Genomic DNA, 17,361 nt, shown 5'->3' with positions numbered 1-17,361 from the left:
GAATCTTGAGTTTAAACAATTCAGTGATTCAGCAAAAGGAAAACTCCTTTACAGCTGGTACACACCAGTATCTACAGGAGCAGGCAATCCCAAGCTACCAGAGAAGCAAAGGATAACAGACTCAGAGTTGGAATGGATCTGAAAGACCATATAATAAAACCTATACATTTTACAAAAGAAGAAACTGTGCCTCAAGAAAGGTGAAATGATTGTTATCACACAGGCAAAATGTCAGGGGCATGATTTACCTTAACTACTATAAACACTGTCAGTGATGACATCTATTCCCATTAGTAAATGGGGATATAGAGGACATGGAAATTCAACATGTACCATAGTCCACCAGAACTATTAAAATAAAAAGAAAAGCTATCAAAAATCATTTGGCAAGTTGGTATTGTGAGTCAAATCTGACTTCTCATAATCTACTCCATACCTGTAAAGTTGATACGACCTAATTTATGGAAGTCTCTCTGGTCATCTGACACCTTAATGATAAATACCAATCAGCTAAGAATAAATGCACTTGCTGGGGGGGGGGGGGAGAGGTTTGACTTGTATCAACACTGACAAATTAGCCTTTACAAAAACTTTATGTAAGAAATAGATGGTCACAATTTCCATCAGGCACTCTAAAAAGTCTGTGTTGGGGCTCCAAGTATGTATGGGTTTTTGTGTGTGTGTTTTAAAAACTCCAAGTCTATGTGATTTTTTTCTTTTTTGTAATATATTTTATCACCTATTTAAAGTTCTTGGAGAAATATGCCAGAAATGTTAAAACACATTGTCAGCCAGATGCCCAAGTCAAAAAATGTTCTAAACCAGTAGACAACGTGAAGAATGAGAAACACTGATATCGCACCTTCGGTGATTCATCTCGGCATCACTGGCAGCATTTTTCCCTGGTCCCCAGCTGTGTCTCCGGAAAGGGGACAGAGAACGCATAGAGTTTCTCAGGACAGAGCAGTTTGTGGGCACCTCGGTGATGCTGTCCATCTCCTCTTCTTCCATTTCACCTGGGCCAGCAGGTTCACTCTCACTTTCCCGTCCCTCAACTCCTACAGTATGGCTATAGAATGCATCAAGGCTCTGTCGATCCTTGTTCCTGTTCAGATTACGAATTTGGGGGAGGGAGATGTCACTGCCATGGGAAGAGTGCCGGTCCAGGGAGGCTGTGTCATCTGTGGATGAGCTGGACCCAGTGATATCACAGACTGACTGCTCCTCTTCTGGCTGTAGTGGGATAGAAAGAATAATGATCAAAAGCATAGCTAAATCTAGTAAATAACTCGGGGCAGAAACACTTAGACCACACACTGGATGGCTCTCAAAAGAAAAAGTTCAATATAAAACTCCAGCAGTCTTTCTAAAGGCATTCATGGTCTTCTGGTGACCTAGATAACTCAACCCTAGATCACAAATTCTTGACTGATTCAATAAAACTGTCGAATGCCAAAAAGACCAATAGGATGCTGCAGTTTCCTTAAGGAGCTTAAAATCCAGTTGGAGAGAGGAGTCAAGTATACACAGAAAGCAGAACATGATCAACACCAGAGAGCCAGTACATACGCATTATACTATGGGAACACTGAAGAGGGAGAGGTTACTTTTGACTACAAAGGATCAGCAAAAGCTTCATTAAAGAAGCAGCATTTGAATTGGGTTAAGGATACAGAGGGTTTTGACAGAGATTGGTCAGGGTGTACATTGCAAGGATAAAAACAGCATGTCTGAAGGCTGGAAAAATAAAAACATGTATTTTGGGGGAAAATCCAGTTTGGTTGAAATGATGAGTATATGAAGGAGAGTAATAGCCAGAAAGTCTGGCAGGGTGAACTGAAGCCAAAGCATGGAGGCCCTTGGATGCTCTATAAATTTTTAGAATTAATTCTGTAAATAATAGTCATTAAATATTTTTGAAAAGGGCTTTATTCAAAAGTCTTATAATGAGCCGGAGGCATGAACACTTCATTATAGTCTTCCAAACAGTTAACAATTTTGGGCTTAATAAGAATCAAATTAATACACCCTCAATCCAATTTCCTACGCATGCTTTTTAAAAATCTCTCTTACAAGATTATAACTGATCTTCTACACTGTTAATGAATCCCTGAAATACAGCAGTTTTCACAGGCAATAGTAAATGCTAAAAATAAGAGATTACAATTGTTTTTGCTTCTCCTGATCCTACACAAGGGGAAAAACCCCTCCAACCATAAATAAAACTTTAGTTAAATATCTTTCAGCATCTTAAAGCCAACTGAAATCAAATAAAGCCCTATGAAGTCTACATTGTACATATACTCGATGTATGCCATGATTTAGTTCTAATTTTCTTCAAAAGCTATACCTAGAAACTAAGATGTCTAGAGAACATGCACCAATATTAATACCCCAAAAGAGATTCATTTTGTGGTTGTTCCCAATGGTTATTAAAAAAAATGCAGAACAGTTTATGTTCAAGAAAGAAATGGTCCCTGTCCTAAAGGGAAGTAGGAATAACTACTCCTTTTCCTCTCTTCCCTAAGGTGTTTTATTAAGTAAAACCATTACCCAGAACCATCAGGTGAGTTTAATGGATCTTTTGAGAAAGTAGCCTGGATCTTTCACTGACAGGCTACCTAGTGCCAAATAGGAATTATACACTTTGAGGGCTAGGATCTGACATGCTGAGCCAGCTGAAAGATACCAGAACCCATAATTTGATGGGTGGATGAATTCAAGATAATGAAGATAAATGCTAATATTGTGACCACATAGGCGATTATAAATATGGACATTGCCTAGAGTATACTAGTCTCTTCTTGCAAGTTAAGTGAACAGGGAAAATACAATCTAACCTTGCTTTAGTCAATAGTACTAGATATCTTCTGGGTTCCCTTCCTTCAACACTAAATCTATGATTTGGATTATGAACAAATGTAATGCTAGGTAGATTTTCTTTTGAAAATTGTTATGATAAACTCCCCACCTTCTAAAAAAATGCAGTTTCACAAATTCACATAAAAGCTCCTCTCTCTTAGAAAGTCTGATGAGAACTAAAAAAAGTACATTTCCCAGATTTCTTCCGAACTAAACCTCCCAGTTTCATGAAAATATTAATTAATAACTCTTACAGAAAAAAGGAAAGAAGATTAGAATGAAAATTGAGTAGGTGGAAATAAGTAGCTGACAGCTACTAAGGGTCACTTTTAGTTTGATCCTAGGTATGATATGAAATACACACACACACACAGACACACACACACAGAGCTAATATTTTAAGATGGACTGGGTGAATATTCTTCCATAACCAGTTTTAATAACAAAGCATCCCAAAAATATCTGTTAGCTTACTCTTCCTGATATCAAAATCATCAAATTCACCTTCAAATCCAACAGTTCTCAACAGCTGACCTTAAGAGTGCTGTTTTTCTACCCCTTACTATTTCCCTAGCAGTATCTAAATTAATCTAACATAATGACAATGCCTTGTATTTATGCAATAACTTTCTCCTTCAATCATTTAACCTCTCTGAGCCTCAGTTTCCTTAAATATAAATGGGGACACATAGGTACGTGCATACAATATATGTGTAGATACATGTGTGTAATACACATGCATAATACATGTGGACATATAGGCAGCAATCTAAAATTATATGTACATATAAATATGACAATAACTTAATATGAGTGTTGTACAAATGAAATATGTGAATGGTATTTTGCTAACCTTAAACTGCTCTGTGAGTATAGAATAGTATTATTATTGTGGTTGTTAAACTATAAGAGCTTTAATCCTCCAATACTCCTATAACAAAGTCACAAAGTTAGACAGAAATAAAAATAATAATGAGCTAATGTTTTTTATAGTTAGCTTCACACTTTCCATCATCCCACATATCTAATCAGTTGCCACATCTTGGTTTTTCTACCTTTATAATGGCTCTTTCATCTGACCCCTTCTCTCTACTTAGACAACTACCATCTTAGTTCAGGCCTTCATTATCTTCTTAACTGGATCACTGCGGTAGCCTCTTAATGAATCTCCTTGCTTCAGGAGATCTTACCTCCCTACTTCAGGAGATCTTATATACTGCTACTGAAATAATTTTCCTTAAATACGAATCTGACCATAGGTCTCTCCTATTCAAGCAACTCCAGTGGTTCCTATTGGCTCTAGGAGAAACCTAGACCCAACATATCTTTCCAGCTTCACTGGACATTACTCTCCCTCCTACACTCTGAGATCCAGCTAAACTGGTCTTCTTTCTCTTCTTTACTCACAATACTCCATCTCCCATTTCAGTGAATTCCCATCAGCTGGTCCTCCAAGCAAAGAATGCATTGCTTCCTTACCACTGAATCACAGAGTCCCTCTTTTTCTTTAAGAATGACTTAGTAAAGGCCTGTATGGAAAGGAATGGAAATTCTATCAATAGCTTCTTCTATGAGGTCTTACTTTTAATTTTTATCCATCTATAAAAATTAGGTATGTTACTTACAAACCATTACCAATGAAATTAAAATGATAGATTTTTGGGATATCATCAATCCTTTAAAAAAGTAAAAATACCATAAACTACAATTAGTGAAATTCCAGCACAATTTTTGAAGTCTAAAATTGCCTGTTCATTTATTGCCTTTCCTTACTGATCGTATCACTGCTATATCAGATGGCAGAATCAATAAAAGGAGCTGCTACTTGATTTTGATCAACAAAGAGGACTTAGTTGGTAGGGTAAAAGAATGGGAACTTTGGGCCGAAATAACCATTAAATGTTGGAAATCGTGATGGAAAAAAAGGCAGTCACATCCTGATGTGAGATTTTTAGAAAACTGACTTTCAAAAGGATCAGAAAAATAAGTAGGATTCTATGGCCAGAAATTCGGCAGATGTCACCAGACATGAAGGGATTGGTTAAGTCTCAAGCATGAAATTTGAAAGAAACACAAAGAAACGAGTTCAATGAGGAGGAAAAGTATTATTGTCTAAAAAGAATGGCCCGGATATATAGAAGATGGAAAAAAGGACAAGCAAGAGAATGAATACAAAAGTAGGCCTCGTCCTAAGAGAACACTGTTAAAAGTACTAAATCAAAGAACAAGATAATCCTGTGAAAAAAAGGGAGGGGAGAGGAAAGGGGGAAGAAGGAAAGAGAGATTTAAGAAAGAAAAGAACTACTGCTAAGCATAGAAGAAATAATGAAAACAGATAATAGAAAGTGTAACCTTTGGACTGCAGAAGATGTATAAAAATGGTTAATATGAGTAAATACCAAAGATAATTAAAGTAATAGTAAGAGAGAACCTCACCTGCCCTTATGAATTCAAGTAATCAAGCCCAGATATCTAGAAAGAACTGGTGGGTATAATTACTGAAATACTATAAGTGAGCTTCAAAAGACTAGAATGAAGAGTTGTCAGAGGAGTAGAGAAAGACAAATATCCTGACTTTCAAAAAAGGGAAGACTGTGGGATGTGTAAAATCCAGCCCTAGGCGCCCAGAAATAATGACAAATTCTAGAACATTCCCATAAATTTAAGCCAACATTAGATCATGGAAATGCTATTGATATAGGAACAAAGATTTAGAATTGGAAGGAACCTTGAAAAGAATCTAGAGTCCAGTACCTTCATCTAATAGATGAAGACCAAAGAGGTTAAGAGACTTGCCCAAGGTCACCTAAGTTGTAAGGGACGGATCTGGAATCTGACTTGAAATCTCTGACATGAAAGCGAATGTTCTTTCCACTATAAACAAATAAACATGTGCTGACCCTAATATAAGGTTTTACACTTTGACAAAGTCCTCCAAGCTATTAATGTGAACAAGGTGGCTAGACATGAATCTATGACATAGGCAGGTGGATGCAGAACTAGAAAATGGCTAGACCCAAGGGTGGTCATTAATAACCATATCAACTTTGAAGGAATTTTTAATAGTGTGTCTGACTTTGTTTTAATTTTTGTTTTTTTGGAGAGGGGAAGGCTGGGCAATTGGGGTTTAGTGACTTGCCCAAGGTCACACAGCCAGTGTTAAGTGTCTGAGGCTGGATTTGAACTCAGGTCCTCCTGAATCCAGGGCCGGTGCTCTATCCACTGCACCACCTGGCCAGGACCTGATTTTGTTTTAATCAATGCTTTGGAAAAATTCACCAATAACATATTTAATGAACTTGCAGATGACATAAAGATAGGAGGAATGATTAGCCATACTGGATATAGAAATCAGCATATACAAAATTCTGACAAGTTAGAATGTTGGGCAAAATCTAGAAGGATTAAACTTAGCAGCAATAAATGTAGAGTTTTATACTTGGGTTCAAAATGTCAGCTTCATAAGGAGAGGGAGTCAAGCCTATACAGCAGCTCATTTGAAAAATACCTAGGGATCTTAGTGGGCTGTGACATAAAATAGTAATATGACTACTGAAAAAGTTGATGTCATTTCAGGCTACTTTAAGAGAAGCACTGAGTCACGAAATAAGGATATGACAGTCCTGTCATGTATTAACCTGGTGGTAATAATAATCATTTACATAGCATTTGCTATGTGCCAAGCACCGTGCTAAATACTTTATAATTATTATCTCATTTGATCCTTGAAATCACCCTGAGAAGTACTATTATTATCCTTATTTTAAAGATGAGAAAATTGAAGTGAACAGATCCTGTGCCAAGGATCACACATCTAGTAAATGTCTCAATATAGATCTGAACTCAGGTCTTCCTGACTGCAGGCCTGGCATTCTATCCACTGGGCCCCACCTAACTGCCCCTAACATAGCATATTCAGATGATTGGGCTAACTTATGGGCGAAACAATTTTGTAAGGGTATTGATAAACTGTCAAGCATCTACAGGAGGTCAATCCAGAACACTAAAGGGCCTTAGGTATTAGAGTTATTTTGTATGGCCCTAAAGGGCAGGAGTAGAAGTAATGAAGACTAGAAGATGCAAAGAGGAAGGAATAATATTTAATTAGAGCTATCAAAAAGTACATTGAGTAGCTTCAGAACATAGTACCCTTGTCCTCTCTTTGGGTCTTTAAGAAAAAGACATGTTTCTACTTGTCATCCAGTCTCTTTGCTTTTGGTGTGACCACAAAGTAAATTCTATTAATTCTTTTCCAATATGGTTTAGACTAGGCAGCTTCTAAAGAATCTTTCCATCACCACAATGAAGAGTACTGGATTTATAAAAAGTACCTTGTTCCTAGCTCTGCTATAATCTGTGTGAGTTTGGGCACATAATTCTCAAAACTTCAGTTTCCTCATTTCTAAAATGAAGGATTTTGGACTAGATAATCTTTGAATACCCTTGTCCAGCTTTAAACATATGATGCAATAATTCTGTGAAAAGTTAAATATCTTGCTGACCTAAGTAAAAAAGCAAAAATACTGTGATCGTAAAAGACTGTTTACCACTCAGGCTGATTGGGAATGAATGGTTAAAATGAAAAAATCTGGCATACATTAGAGATTATTGTAAAACAAAAACAAAAAAACTAATCAAATAACACCCCCACCCCAACCTTTAAGGTCAGACTCACACAAATGTCTGTAGGAAGTGATCTAATGTGCCTTTCATGGTTCACAGAAGAGGATGTTGCAATGCCGTCTAGAGACTGTTCTTCAGGCGAGAAGGAAGATGACTGGATCATGGGAATAATTCCTGCCAGAATCTTAGTGCTCATTGTTTAGACAAATTTAAAATGATTTCATCTTTGAAGAGGACCTCTGTATAAGTAGCTGGTGATTTGTATACTAGTGTAGTGCCTTTACAAATCATTGAGGTTAAAACAAGAGTTATGAAGACTGAAGACAAACCAAATGACAGAAGCACAGAACGCTTCCATTACTACATAAACTTTTAAAATCTGAATTCTAGATAAAAGACCTATCATAAAAATGCTTCCTTTATGACTCTCGTCCTATCCAATTTTGGGGTTATCTGTAAAAAAAAAAAAGGGATAGCTCATTTTGTACCTCTTCATATCATTTGGAATATAATGCCTCAAAGGGGGAGAAGTTCCACAAAGTTTTAAATTTTTCCTGTCAGTTGATTCAGCCTTTGTAGAAAGTTCACATATTTTCACATTTTAAAAATCACATCAGTTAATTTATCCCAATAAGCTTGCCAATACCGGCAAACGCCATATAACTTTGGCAGTTGTCATAAAGGTTAATGAAAATCACATATGTTTCTTCACCCAGGCCAAATGAACAGCTCCACAACCAGACTTCACTGTCAATTTGCAGAGATTTGGGACTATGCAAAAACCAAAAGGCAATTTTAAAGAGAAGAATGCTGTAGTGGAAGAAGTCAGAGGACAAGAGGACGAGTCTCAACTACATCACTTGTTCAGTATATGACTATAAGTAAGTCATTTGACATTACTCTTTGAGTTTTAGTTTCTGACTATAAAGTAACACTTGTGTTACCTATTTCACTAGGCTGCTATAAAGAAAGTATTATTAAATGAGGTATGATATTTTGGTGCCATGAATTGGAAACAGGAAGAGGGTAGTTTAAAATTCATTAAAAAACAATAAAGATCAGTCAAAATCAATATCATTTCAGTGATATATATATCACTCAGAAAGGCATTCCTTTTAGGAATGAGAGTTCTTTTGGGAATTTTAAGAGACCTTTCAAAGTATCAGTATTTAGGAACTCAAAGTCATACTAGCAAAACACCAAGCCTTTTGGATTTTGTTATTTTCCTCTCCTCAAAAATCAAGAAAGGAAAAAATTTCTGACATAAAGATTTTTGTTTCATAAGAGGAAAATCAATCCTTAGGACAAGTCATTCCAGAAAATATTAATAGTAATCCTGAAGTTTCCACTTCAAATCTTCTCCAGAACTCTTTGGAAATACTGGGATGAATCAAAGGAACAAAGTGGGGAGCAGGGTATAGGAAAACAGGCTGTAAATGTGGGAGTTGAACAAAACCAGGAGTAGAATAGATTGATGGGGAAAGTAAGTTTCCCAAAGGTCCAAATAAATTCTATAACAGAACCTATGGAACTTGTTAAAGCCTTCCTTACTCCATAGTCGACACACTGCCCAGAATAAAGATTAATTTAATAGCCCTTATCAAGCAGTTATATTAGGCATCATAAAAGAGGGAGGCACCATTTCATATATATATTATACACAGAGGAGCCAATTTTTTCCCTTCTTTTACACACACACACACACTCACTATCTTGGCACAAAACCAAAAACTACTGCCTTTTTCCTCCCATGGCTAGGGTTGCTATGCTCAGTGTGGGAAAGCCTTTGCTTAAGGTTCTCTCCTAATGAAACAAAATAGAACTCTTTTCAGCTAGATTCAGGCAAACCCAAGCAAACCTCCCCTTTCATTAGATGAAGCCTCAAATTACATGTAAACACTGGTTTCACGATTCCTGTTAATACTGCACATGGCCTTTGCAGGGATAGCACTATCTTCTGCCTCGGCAATGGCAGACAGGCAAAGTTCCCCAGTGGTGATTCTGAAGATTCCCACTAAGCAAGCTGGGTGAGGAGGGATGATATCACTAATGCCAGGAGGGAGCTCTGGGTCCAACCACATTCATCAGAAATGACACTACGACCAATTTATAGTACATGACATCATTTAGTCTAGGCTGTGGTCTCTTCTTACCCACTGGAAAGAGTTCATTGTCATCTGCGTGATTTAAGCAAAAGGAACTTCCATCTGCTTAAGGTTCAATGTATGTTTCAAAACCTGAAAGTGAGTAGCCATGATTTCATGCACAACAGAAGGGAGCAATGCCATTTGGTAAGCCTTAGTTTTTTTTTTCCTTTTAAGGGGAATTCTTACATTCAGGTTTGGAGAAAGGTGCAAAAGAGGCCTAATTACAGCTGGTAGGACTGAGCCACCGTTACCAAAACGTGAGCAATCTTCACAAAGGGGGGAACCCAAATATACCTTTGTAAAGATAATGCTGTCATCCATTTCATCACTGGGCGAAGGGAAGAGGTCAGAATCACTGCCAGATTGTCTTTTAAGTACACCCTCGGATGAGGCACATTCTCCACCCAGTCCAACTTCCAGGAAGTTCTCGCATTCTGCAAAATAAATATTATGTATAATTTATTCAACACATCTTTTTTTTTTTTTAGTGGCAAAAATCAGGCTTTTCTTTGCATTCCAGCAGTTTGCCTGCACATGTTAAACATTCAAAAAAGCTATGAAGGAAATATAGGCAGAGTTGAAGCTTTCTGCTTTATAATCTCAATTCTAGGCATCTGGACAGGAACTACAGCTGTTTCTGTTAATTCTCCCTGTTTACACCACTAGAGTCACTCTAGGACATTTAAGAGGCTACTGAAAACTTTTTCTCTATATTGCAAGAGACAAATGTGACTTAGAAGACCTGTTCAACTTTTGAAAAACTGCCTACACATCAGTGCCTTCCTCCTCTGGAACAGTGTAATCTCGCAACCAAAGATAAAAATGGAATTATTACCAGGGTTTAGCAATGAGTCATGAACTAATTCATATTAGTAATTCACACTTATATAGTACTTTAAGATTTACAAAGACAATTATAAACTGGTCCCTTGTTAGGCTTTTCTGGATAAATGAAATATTAAAATGGAAGAATAAAGGAAAACCTTAAAAGTACATTTTAATTGTAAAATGTGATTACTAGTCTTTGTTCGCTAACAAAAACAGTGAATATTTCATTTTTTCCTATGGTCCACAGAAGTAATACGGTATTGATACCAAAGGAATGATAAGCAAATATGGAAAAATCTACTTGCCCCTTGAAAATGGCTGTCAAGCATTACAACTGTCAGGATTTTGATAAATGGTCTACTGGTTTTTGATAATGGGTAATTATTTGACCGAGAGAAAAAGAAATGTCATGGACATGTAACTGGATTTTAGGAACCAGTCTCTCTTTGGACAAGATAGAAAAATGTGGGTTGAATGATAGTAAGGTTGGATGTTTTCAGAGATGGCTGCATAATTATACAAAAAGAGAGTTAATAGGTTGTTGTCATCTTGGAGAATGGAGCTTGTCACAGACTCCTGCTCTAGTCTCTGCATTATTAAACATATGCTATTGCTTGTTTCTTTGTTTTTAAATCAGTAGTCTAGGAGAAAATAGATAAAATATTTCTGTCCAATTTGGGTGACAAAATAGAGAAGTAAGTTAATATGATGGCTAGTTAAAAAATATTTAGAATGATACTGATAGGTTTGAATATTGGTGTTATAGCAACAAAGCTAAATTAATAGGCATATGGTGTCTGAATAAAGAAAGAAAATATATCCATGGTGTTTTATCATTAGTCAGAACACATTTGGAATACTATAGTGAAAATCTAGGGGTCAATTTTTAAAACAGAGATTAATGGCAAACTATACACCATGTAGAAGTGAATGATCAGGTGGTCCGGGAACATGTCATTTACTGTCTTGTAGAAGAGGGAGCAATCTTCAGATGACAGAAGAGCTGTTCAACAACAGAATCAGTTGCTTCACCTAGACTATTGCATTAGTTTCCTAACTGGTCTCTCTACATCATATCTACCCTTTCCTCACTGTAATACATCACTTGCAGAGCTGACGATCCTTTGTTCAAGAAGATTCAGTGGCTCCCAGCTGCCATGGGATAACATGTTACCTGCTCTGTTTGGCATTTTAAAGCCTTCACAGCCTGGCTCTAGCCTACTTGCTCATACTCATTACATAGATTCTCCATGAAATCTATGCTCCTGACAACTGGTCCTTGCACACAACATATGTTATATAAAACATTTCATCACCTTCCTCTGTATTTTTATGTGGGCTACCCTTCATGCTTTTCCCATCTCACACTTCTTGGAAGGTCCCAGAGGGCAAGAGTTTTCTCCTTCTGCATCTGTATACCCAGCACTGGGGAATAAATGCCTGACACATATTGGTAATTTACAAATGCTTATGGATCAACAATCGTGTTCAATAGTTAACTTATCATCCCTGATATTCAAAGCAAAAACTTGGTCTGTAAAGAATGTTACTGAAGGAATGCTGACATGGTGGGGAACTTTGGACCAGACACTGAAATATGTTCCTTTTGCATTTCAATTCAGTACACTTTTATCAAGCCCCAGTGGGGGTAGTGTATTGAGCTAAATAAGGTATGGTTTCCCCATAAAGAAGACCTCACTCTTCTTACCATTTGAATTTATTTCACCTTGTGTATGTGTTGTACTCCTTCCGGCAGAATGCAAGCCCCACAAAGACAGACTTCTGTTTTTGTCTCTGCATACCAAGCACCTAGCACAGCGCTTTGCACAAAGTAGGTGCTTAGCAAATATCTCTTGAATTAAAATGCTATGGTCTCTGCTTTCATGGACCTTACAGTGTAGGAGAGGGGTGTGACACATACAAAACTACATAGCTAAAGAGGAAGGCCTTCATTTTCTATCTCCCTTCTGTGACATGTTACAGGGAAGGGACAGAAAATTAATTTAGTTAAGTGATTACATATCAACCCTGGGCTTTAGCACACAGTCTTGGGTCTAGAATCTATACACTGCCCTGCCTTTCCTTTCCCCTCCTCCCCAAACCACCTGCTTGCTATAAGCCTGTTGATGTCTGGAAAACATTGAGAGGTTGGGAACAGCTAAAGGAAGCATGAACAGAAGCAATGAAATCCAAAAGAGAGTATTTCAATTTCAAGCTAAAATTTCAATAAAAATTGAACCCCATGTTCTCATCCAACTGCAAGCTATTTCTACATGTGATACCCCAAAAGGAACAGCTTTGCCTTCTGTTGGCAGAGGGGCTGATTGGAAACATCCATATTCAACAGATCATTCATGCCTCACAGAATCCAGACTGTGTACTGGACCAAGTTGCATTAGTGGGTGTGGTCTTTCCACCCTTTTTCCCACTTGGAAAATCTGAACCTCCAGTCTGCAGCAGAGAAAAATTAGGAGTAGGGAGGGAGTAGAAAGGCCAAGAAAAAGAAAAAGCTGTAACAGCAACTATGCCTCGCTGCTCACAATCCCGCTGGCTGCCTAACAAACCACGTCCAAATTCCAGACTGAAACAGAAACCAGCTTAATGACGTTCCAATGGAAAATTCACAAGGAAGCTCCAGATTCAAGGCTGTTGGAAGTTTCTCCCCCAGAAAATAAATCCAAGTAGGCATTAAAATGGACCATGAAGCCAAGTATGGGTCAAAAGGGGCACACTGAGTGGGATAGCACAATAGTAACAAACCAAACCAAGAGGGTGGCAAAGAGGCAAAAGGAAAATCCACCCACACCCTAAATCACATGATAAAAGTTTTCCCTTCTTTTAAATGAGCACTCTTTCATGTCTGATACATAGAATCTGGAAATTTTCCAGTTATTGTGATCCAATGACATAGCTAGTGTCACTAGTGAGACATGGCAGCTGGGAAAGCTGTATTTAAAAAAGTCTGTGAGGGCAGCTAGGTAGCACAGTGAATAGAGTGCCGGCCCTAGAGTCAGGAGGACCTTAGTTCAAATCCAGCCTCAGACACTTCTCTCTCTCTCTCTCTCTCTGTCTCTCTCTCTCTCTCTCACGCACGCACACACACCCCCAAAAGTAGCTGTGTGACCTTGGGCAAGTCACTTAACCCCAACTGTCCTCCAAAAAGGAAAAAAAAAAGGTCTGTGGTCTATCCTCAGGTAGGGAGAGGGCTGTCCTGCTTTACTGTGGGCAGGTTAGGCTACTCCTGGAATACGGCATTCAGTGCTGGGTGCCTCATTTTAGGAAGGACACTGACAAAGATAGTATCCAAAGGAGGACAGCCATGATAGGAAAGGTCTTTTTTTTTAATTCCATAATGATTTACTGGAGAATGAGGAGTATTTAATCTGAAGAAAAGTTTGCTGCATCAGTCATGATAGATAGCTATCTGCAGGTAGCTAAGAGTTAGCAAGAGAAAGAGGCAGAAATAGGTTAGATTTATTCTGCATGGTCACTAAGTACAGAACTAATAACAATGGGTGGAAGTTGTCCAAAAACAAACTTGGGTTTGATATACAGAAAAATTTCCTAATAATCAGGGAGGTTCAAAAGTGGAGTGGAGATTCTTAAGCAAAGGCTGCACGACCACTTGCCAAGGAAATACAGAAATCATCCTTTCTCAGGAATGGGCTGGTTTTACAAGACTGTCACTGAGATACCTTTCAACTCTGGAATTTTGGTTGATTTTATGATCATATGGATAATGCCTTGATTGTGGCAACAGAAATGGCAATTTCCATTGCATGACCACTGTGTAACTATAACAACATCTTATATTGTGCATTTAGTTATTTGATACCAGTGATAAAGTGTGTCTTTTTCAGATTCTGCAAAGCAGATGTGTTAAGTTGCCCACAAAACTCCCAAGTGAGGCCTGAACTTGGTTAAAATTTAATTGGGAAATGTTTAGCCAAATAAATAAAAATATAGTACACATCATATATAAATGTTAATTTGTGGTTTTCTAAGTCAATATGCAGTTAGCAGGAATCATTTCTATTTGAGTTTGACAATACTTTTGGGGAGTCATCTGAACCTGAATGATGTTCACTGGAAACAAAGTATAGTTGGAGGAAGGGAAGATGTAAACAATACATTACAGATGGCTAAAAGTCACAATAACCCATTCTTTACCCTGAAGAAGTATGCAAACTTTAGGGGCGGCCAGGCAGCACAGCGAGTAAGAGCACCGGCTCCAGTGTTGAGAAGACCTGGAGATCGAATCCCAGGCTCAGACACTTAGCACCCACCCAGAAACACCTGGCCATGTAACCTTGAGCAAGTTATTTAACCCCGATTGCTTAAAAAAAAAAAGTATGCAAACTTTAACCTATAGTACGCAAGCAGAAATACCCTGAATTTATAATGGAGGGTGCCTAAGGCCAGACAATGAAATCCAAAAAAAAAAATTCATACTTAAAATTTAGCTAAGCTGGAAGACAAATCTGGGAAATAATTAAAATTTGGTCCTATGAAGGATGATCAGCTTCCTTAAATACACAAATTAAACATACGTTGAGATAATTCACAAACTTAATTCTAGTGTTATATCTTATTTATCTATGCATATTCCCTCAAGAACTAGTATTATGTCTTTTATATAGTAACTGATTAATCAGTATTTGCTGAAGCAATGAATATATGAGACGAATGTGCTTTTTATTTGCACTGGGGTGTTCTGAAACTAGAGGAGACAACTTCAGGGTTGGGGAGCCAGAAGGAAAGGGAAGGACAAAAGCATTCATATGATGCTTTTTATCTGCCAAGCAATGTGCTAAATACTTTACAATATTATGTCACTTGATCCATGCAACAACCCTGGGAGGCAGTGGTTTTTATTATATCATATTATATATAGTTTAGGAAACTGAAGCAAACAGAGATTAAGTGACTTGCCCAGGGTTGCACAGCTAGTATGTTTCAGAGGCTGGATTTGAATTCAGGTCTTCCTGACTTAAGGCCTAGAATTCTGTCCACTGCATCACCTAGCTCCCTTATGTTATTTAAAATACCTTTGGGACAGTAACATTACCAACTTGAAGACATTCACAAAGTCTCTGAGGTGGAGTATTTCAAGTAATCATTTGACTTGCTTGTCCTTAAGTACGGCCCTGCTAGCAGAGTTTCTCTGGCTAAACCACTAATAAAAAAAGAGTCCTGGAATATGGGAAGGATGCAGTCAGTCATTCTTAAAGCACATTCTTCAAAACAGGAGAAATGAATGAAGGTTATAATAATTTAAGAGTACTCAGGAAGGGCTAAGTTCAGTCCAGAATGTAATTTATCATAGTTCATGTGGCATTTATAATAAGAACACTGTTTTGTAATTATTCACTAGTTCATCCTCAAACTGCCCCTAATGAGGTAGGACAGTAATATCTCATCGATGGGGGGTACTAAGTTTGAAGGATATGACCTATGTCACAGAATGAGGCAATGAGGCATTGGCTGAGTCTAGATTAGAAGCTAGCTTTCCTAACCGTATGTCATATGCTTAGTACACTAACATCTCGTGCCTTACATTAAAATATACTGTTTTAAGTCACTGGTCAGTTGCCAGAATTTCAAATTATAAGGAAAAGGCTCAATCTTGGACAGAGTCAGCACGGTTTTTAATGATTGCATGCATTTGTCTTTCTCTATGCATACTGCCTCCCCCTGCCCTGCCCTCACTAAAACACCATGCATTTGTATTACACAGTTGGCTTCAGCAACCTCTCAATGACTCATAAAAGACATGTGTGAAATTTATTACTGTAGAAGTCAAGCTGAGTAATTACATGTACTCATCCTCAATTCCTCAAGTGGTGAAGATGGGTGCAAACAAAATCTCCCCAAATTACATAGGTCCAGTCCTTTTTGTGGTAGGGATATGTAGAAGGAGAATAAGATTCAAAATAAAATATTCTGCATTTAGAGATATTTGGTTATCAACTCATCCTATTTCTTTGACCAGTTATTCAAATAAACTTGATCAAATATAGAAGCACTGCTTACCTGGGTTCTCTTTGGAAGCCAACAGTGATGGATCTGGGCATGGCTCTATTGTACACCAGCTTTCCCGGTTTATCTAAGGGAGAGAAAGAGGGAAATTAAATCACAGGCAGTGAAGAAGATAACTAAGTTGTTGCTCAAAATTTAACTCCTGACCTGTAACATCTTTCCTTTTATTACAACCCAGAGTGAAATGATCTCATGAAAAAGAACTTCATTAAAATGATGTAACATATGACGCTGATAAGCCTGTATTCAAGGAAGGCAAATATGAATACTGAGCCTCAGTAAAAACCAAGTGTGTGTGAGCAACAGGATGATGCCGACACAGTGAGAGGATCAAAGGAGGAATGAACCAAACCACAAACCATGATAACCAAACCCCATCAATGTCCTAGCTCAAAGACCATTTCTAAAACATAAAGCAAATAAAATAAAATAGAACAAAAACTTCCCAACAACCCATTCACTCATCTGCTCCCAAACAAAAACCCCAACATTTTGTTATCATACTGCTCTAACTCTGCTTAAACCCTTGCCCCTGAAAGATAAAAAGCATGGTCACTAACTGATGGAAAGAAATCAACACTTTTAATCTACAAGCACTAAAAGTTATAAGCTCTAAATCAGATTTTCAGATGGTATAAATTCACTTATCTATTTTTTCATAATCAGAGAGCTTATGAGTTAGAAGAGAACTACAAGACTTCTGGGCTATTCCTAAGTAACTACTGTGCTAATTAAGGGAAGGGAGCATGTTGCACTACTCATATTATGCCTGTCTATGGAACTGAATTGCACATGCTAAGATAGAACAAGGCATCCAGAGGCCTTGGTATGGCACTGTTGCCAATCCAGGACTGAGTAACAA

General features: G+C 37.7%; 1 protein-coding gene across 6 annotated transcripts in view; it reads right to left on the bottom strand.

The window, feature by feature from the left end:
* The window catches only part of AKAP13 (A-kinase anchoring protein 13), a 399,825-nt gene that overhangs the window by 84,046 nt on the left and 298,418 nt on the right, over positions 1-17,361 (bottom strand). For all 6 annotated transcript variants that reach the window (XR_011170310.1, XM_069098536.1, XM_069098533.1 and 3 more), the window contains 3 exons: positions 16,494-16,566; positions 9,927-10,066; positions 863-1,233 (listed from right to left, as the gene is read on the bottom strand). Coding sequence is in view for 5 of the 6 variants with exons in the window: in XM_069098536.1 (XP_068954637.1) it covers positions 863-1,233; positions 9,927-10,066; positions 16,494-16,566 (584 nt within the window). In the remaining variant the exon portion in view is untranslated. The remainder of the gene's footprint in view (positions 1-862; positions 1,234-9,926; positions 10,067-16,493; positions 16,567-17,361) is intronic.

This window comes from Petaurus breviceps, unplaced genomic scaffold (assembly GCF_028583685.1).
Source record: "Petaurus breviceps papuanus isolate PSGF00001 unplaced genomic scaffold, PetGlider_PUasm1.0 37, whole genome shotgun sequence".
Classification (NCBI taxonomy): Eukaryota; Metazoa; Chordata; class Mammalia; order Diprotodontia; family Petauridae; genus Petaurus; species Petaurus breviceps.
The sequence above is the reverse complement of the archived record's forward strand: the minus strand, read 5'-3'. Positions and strand labels throughout refer to the sequence as shown.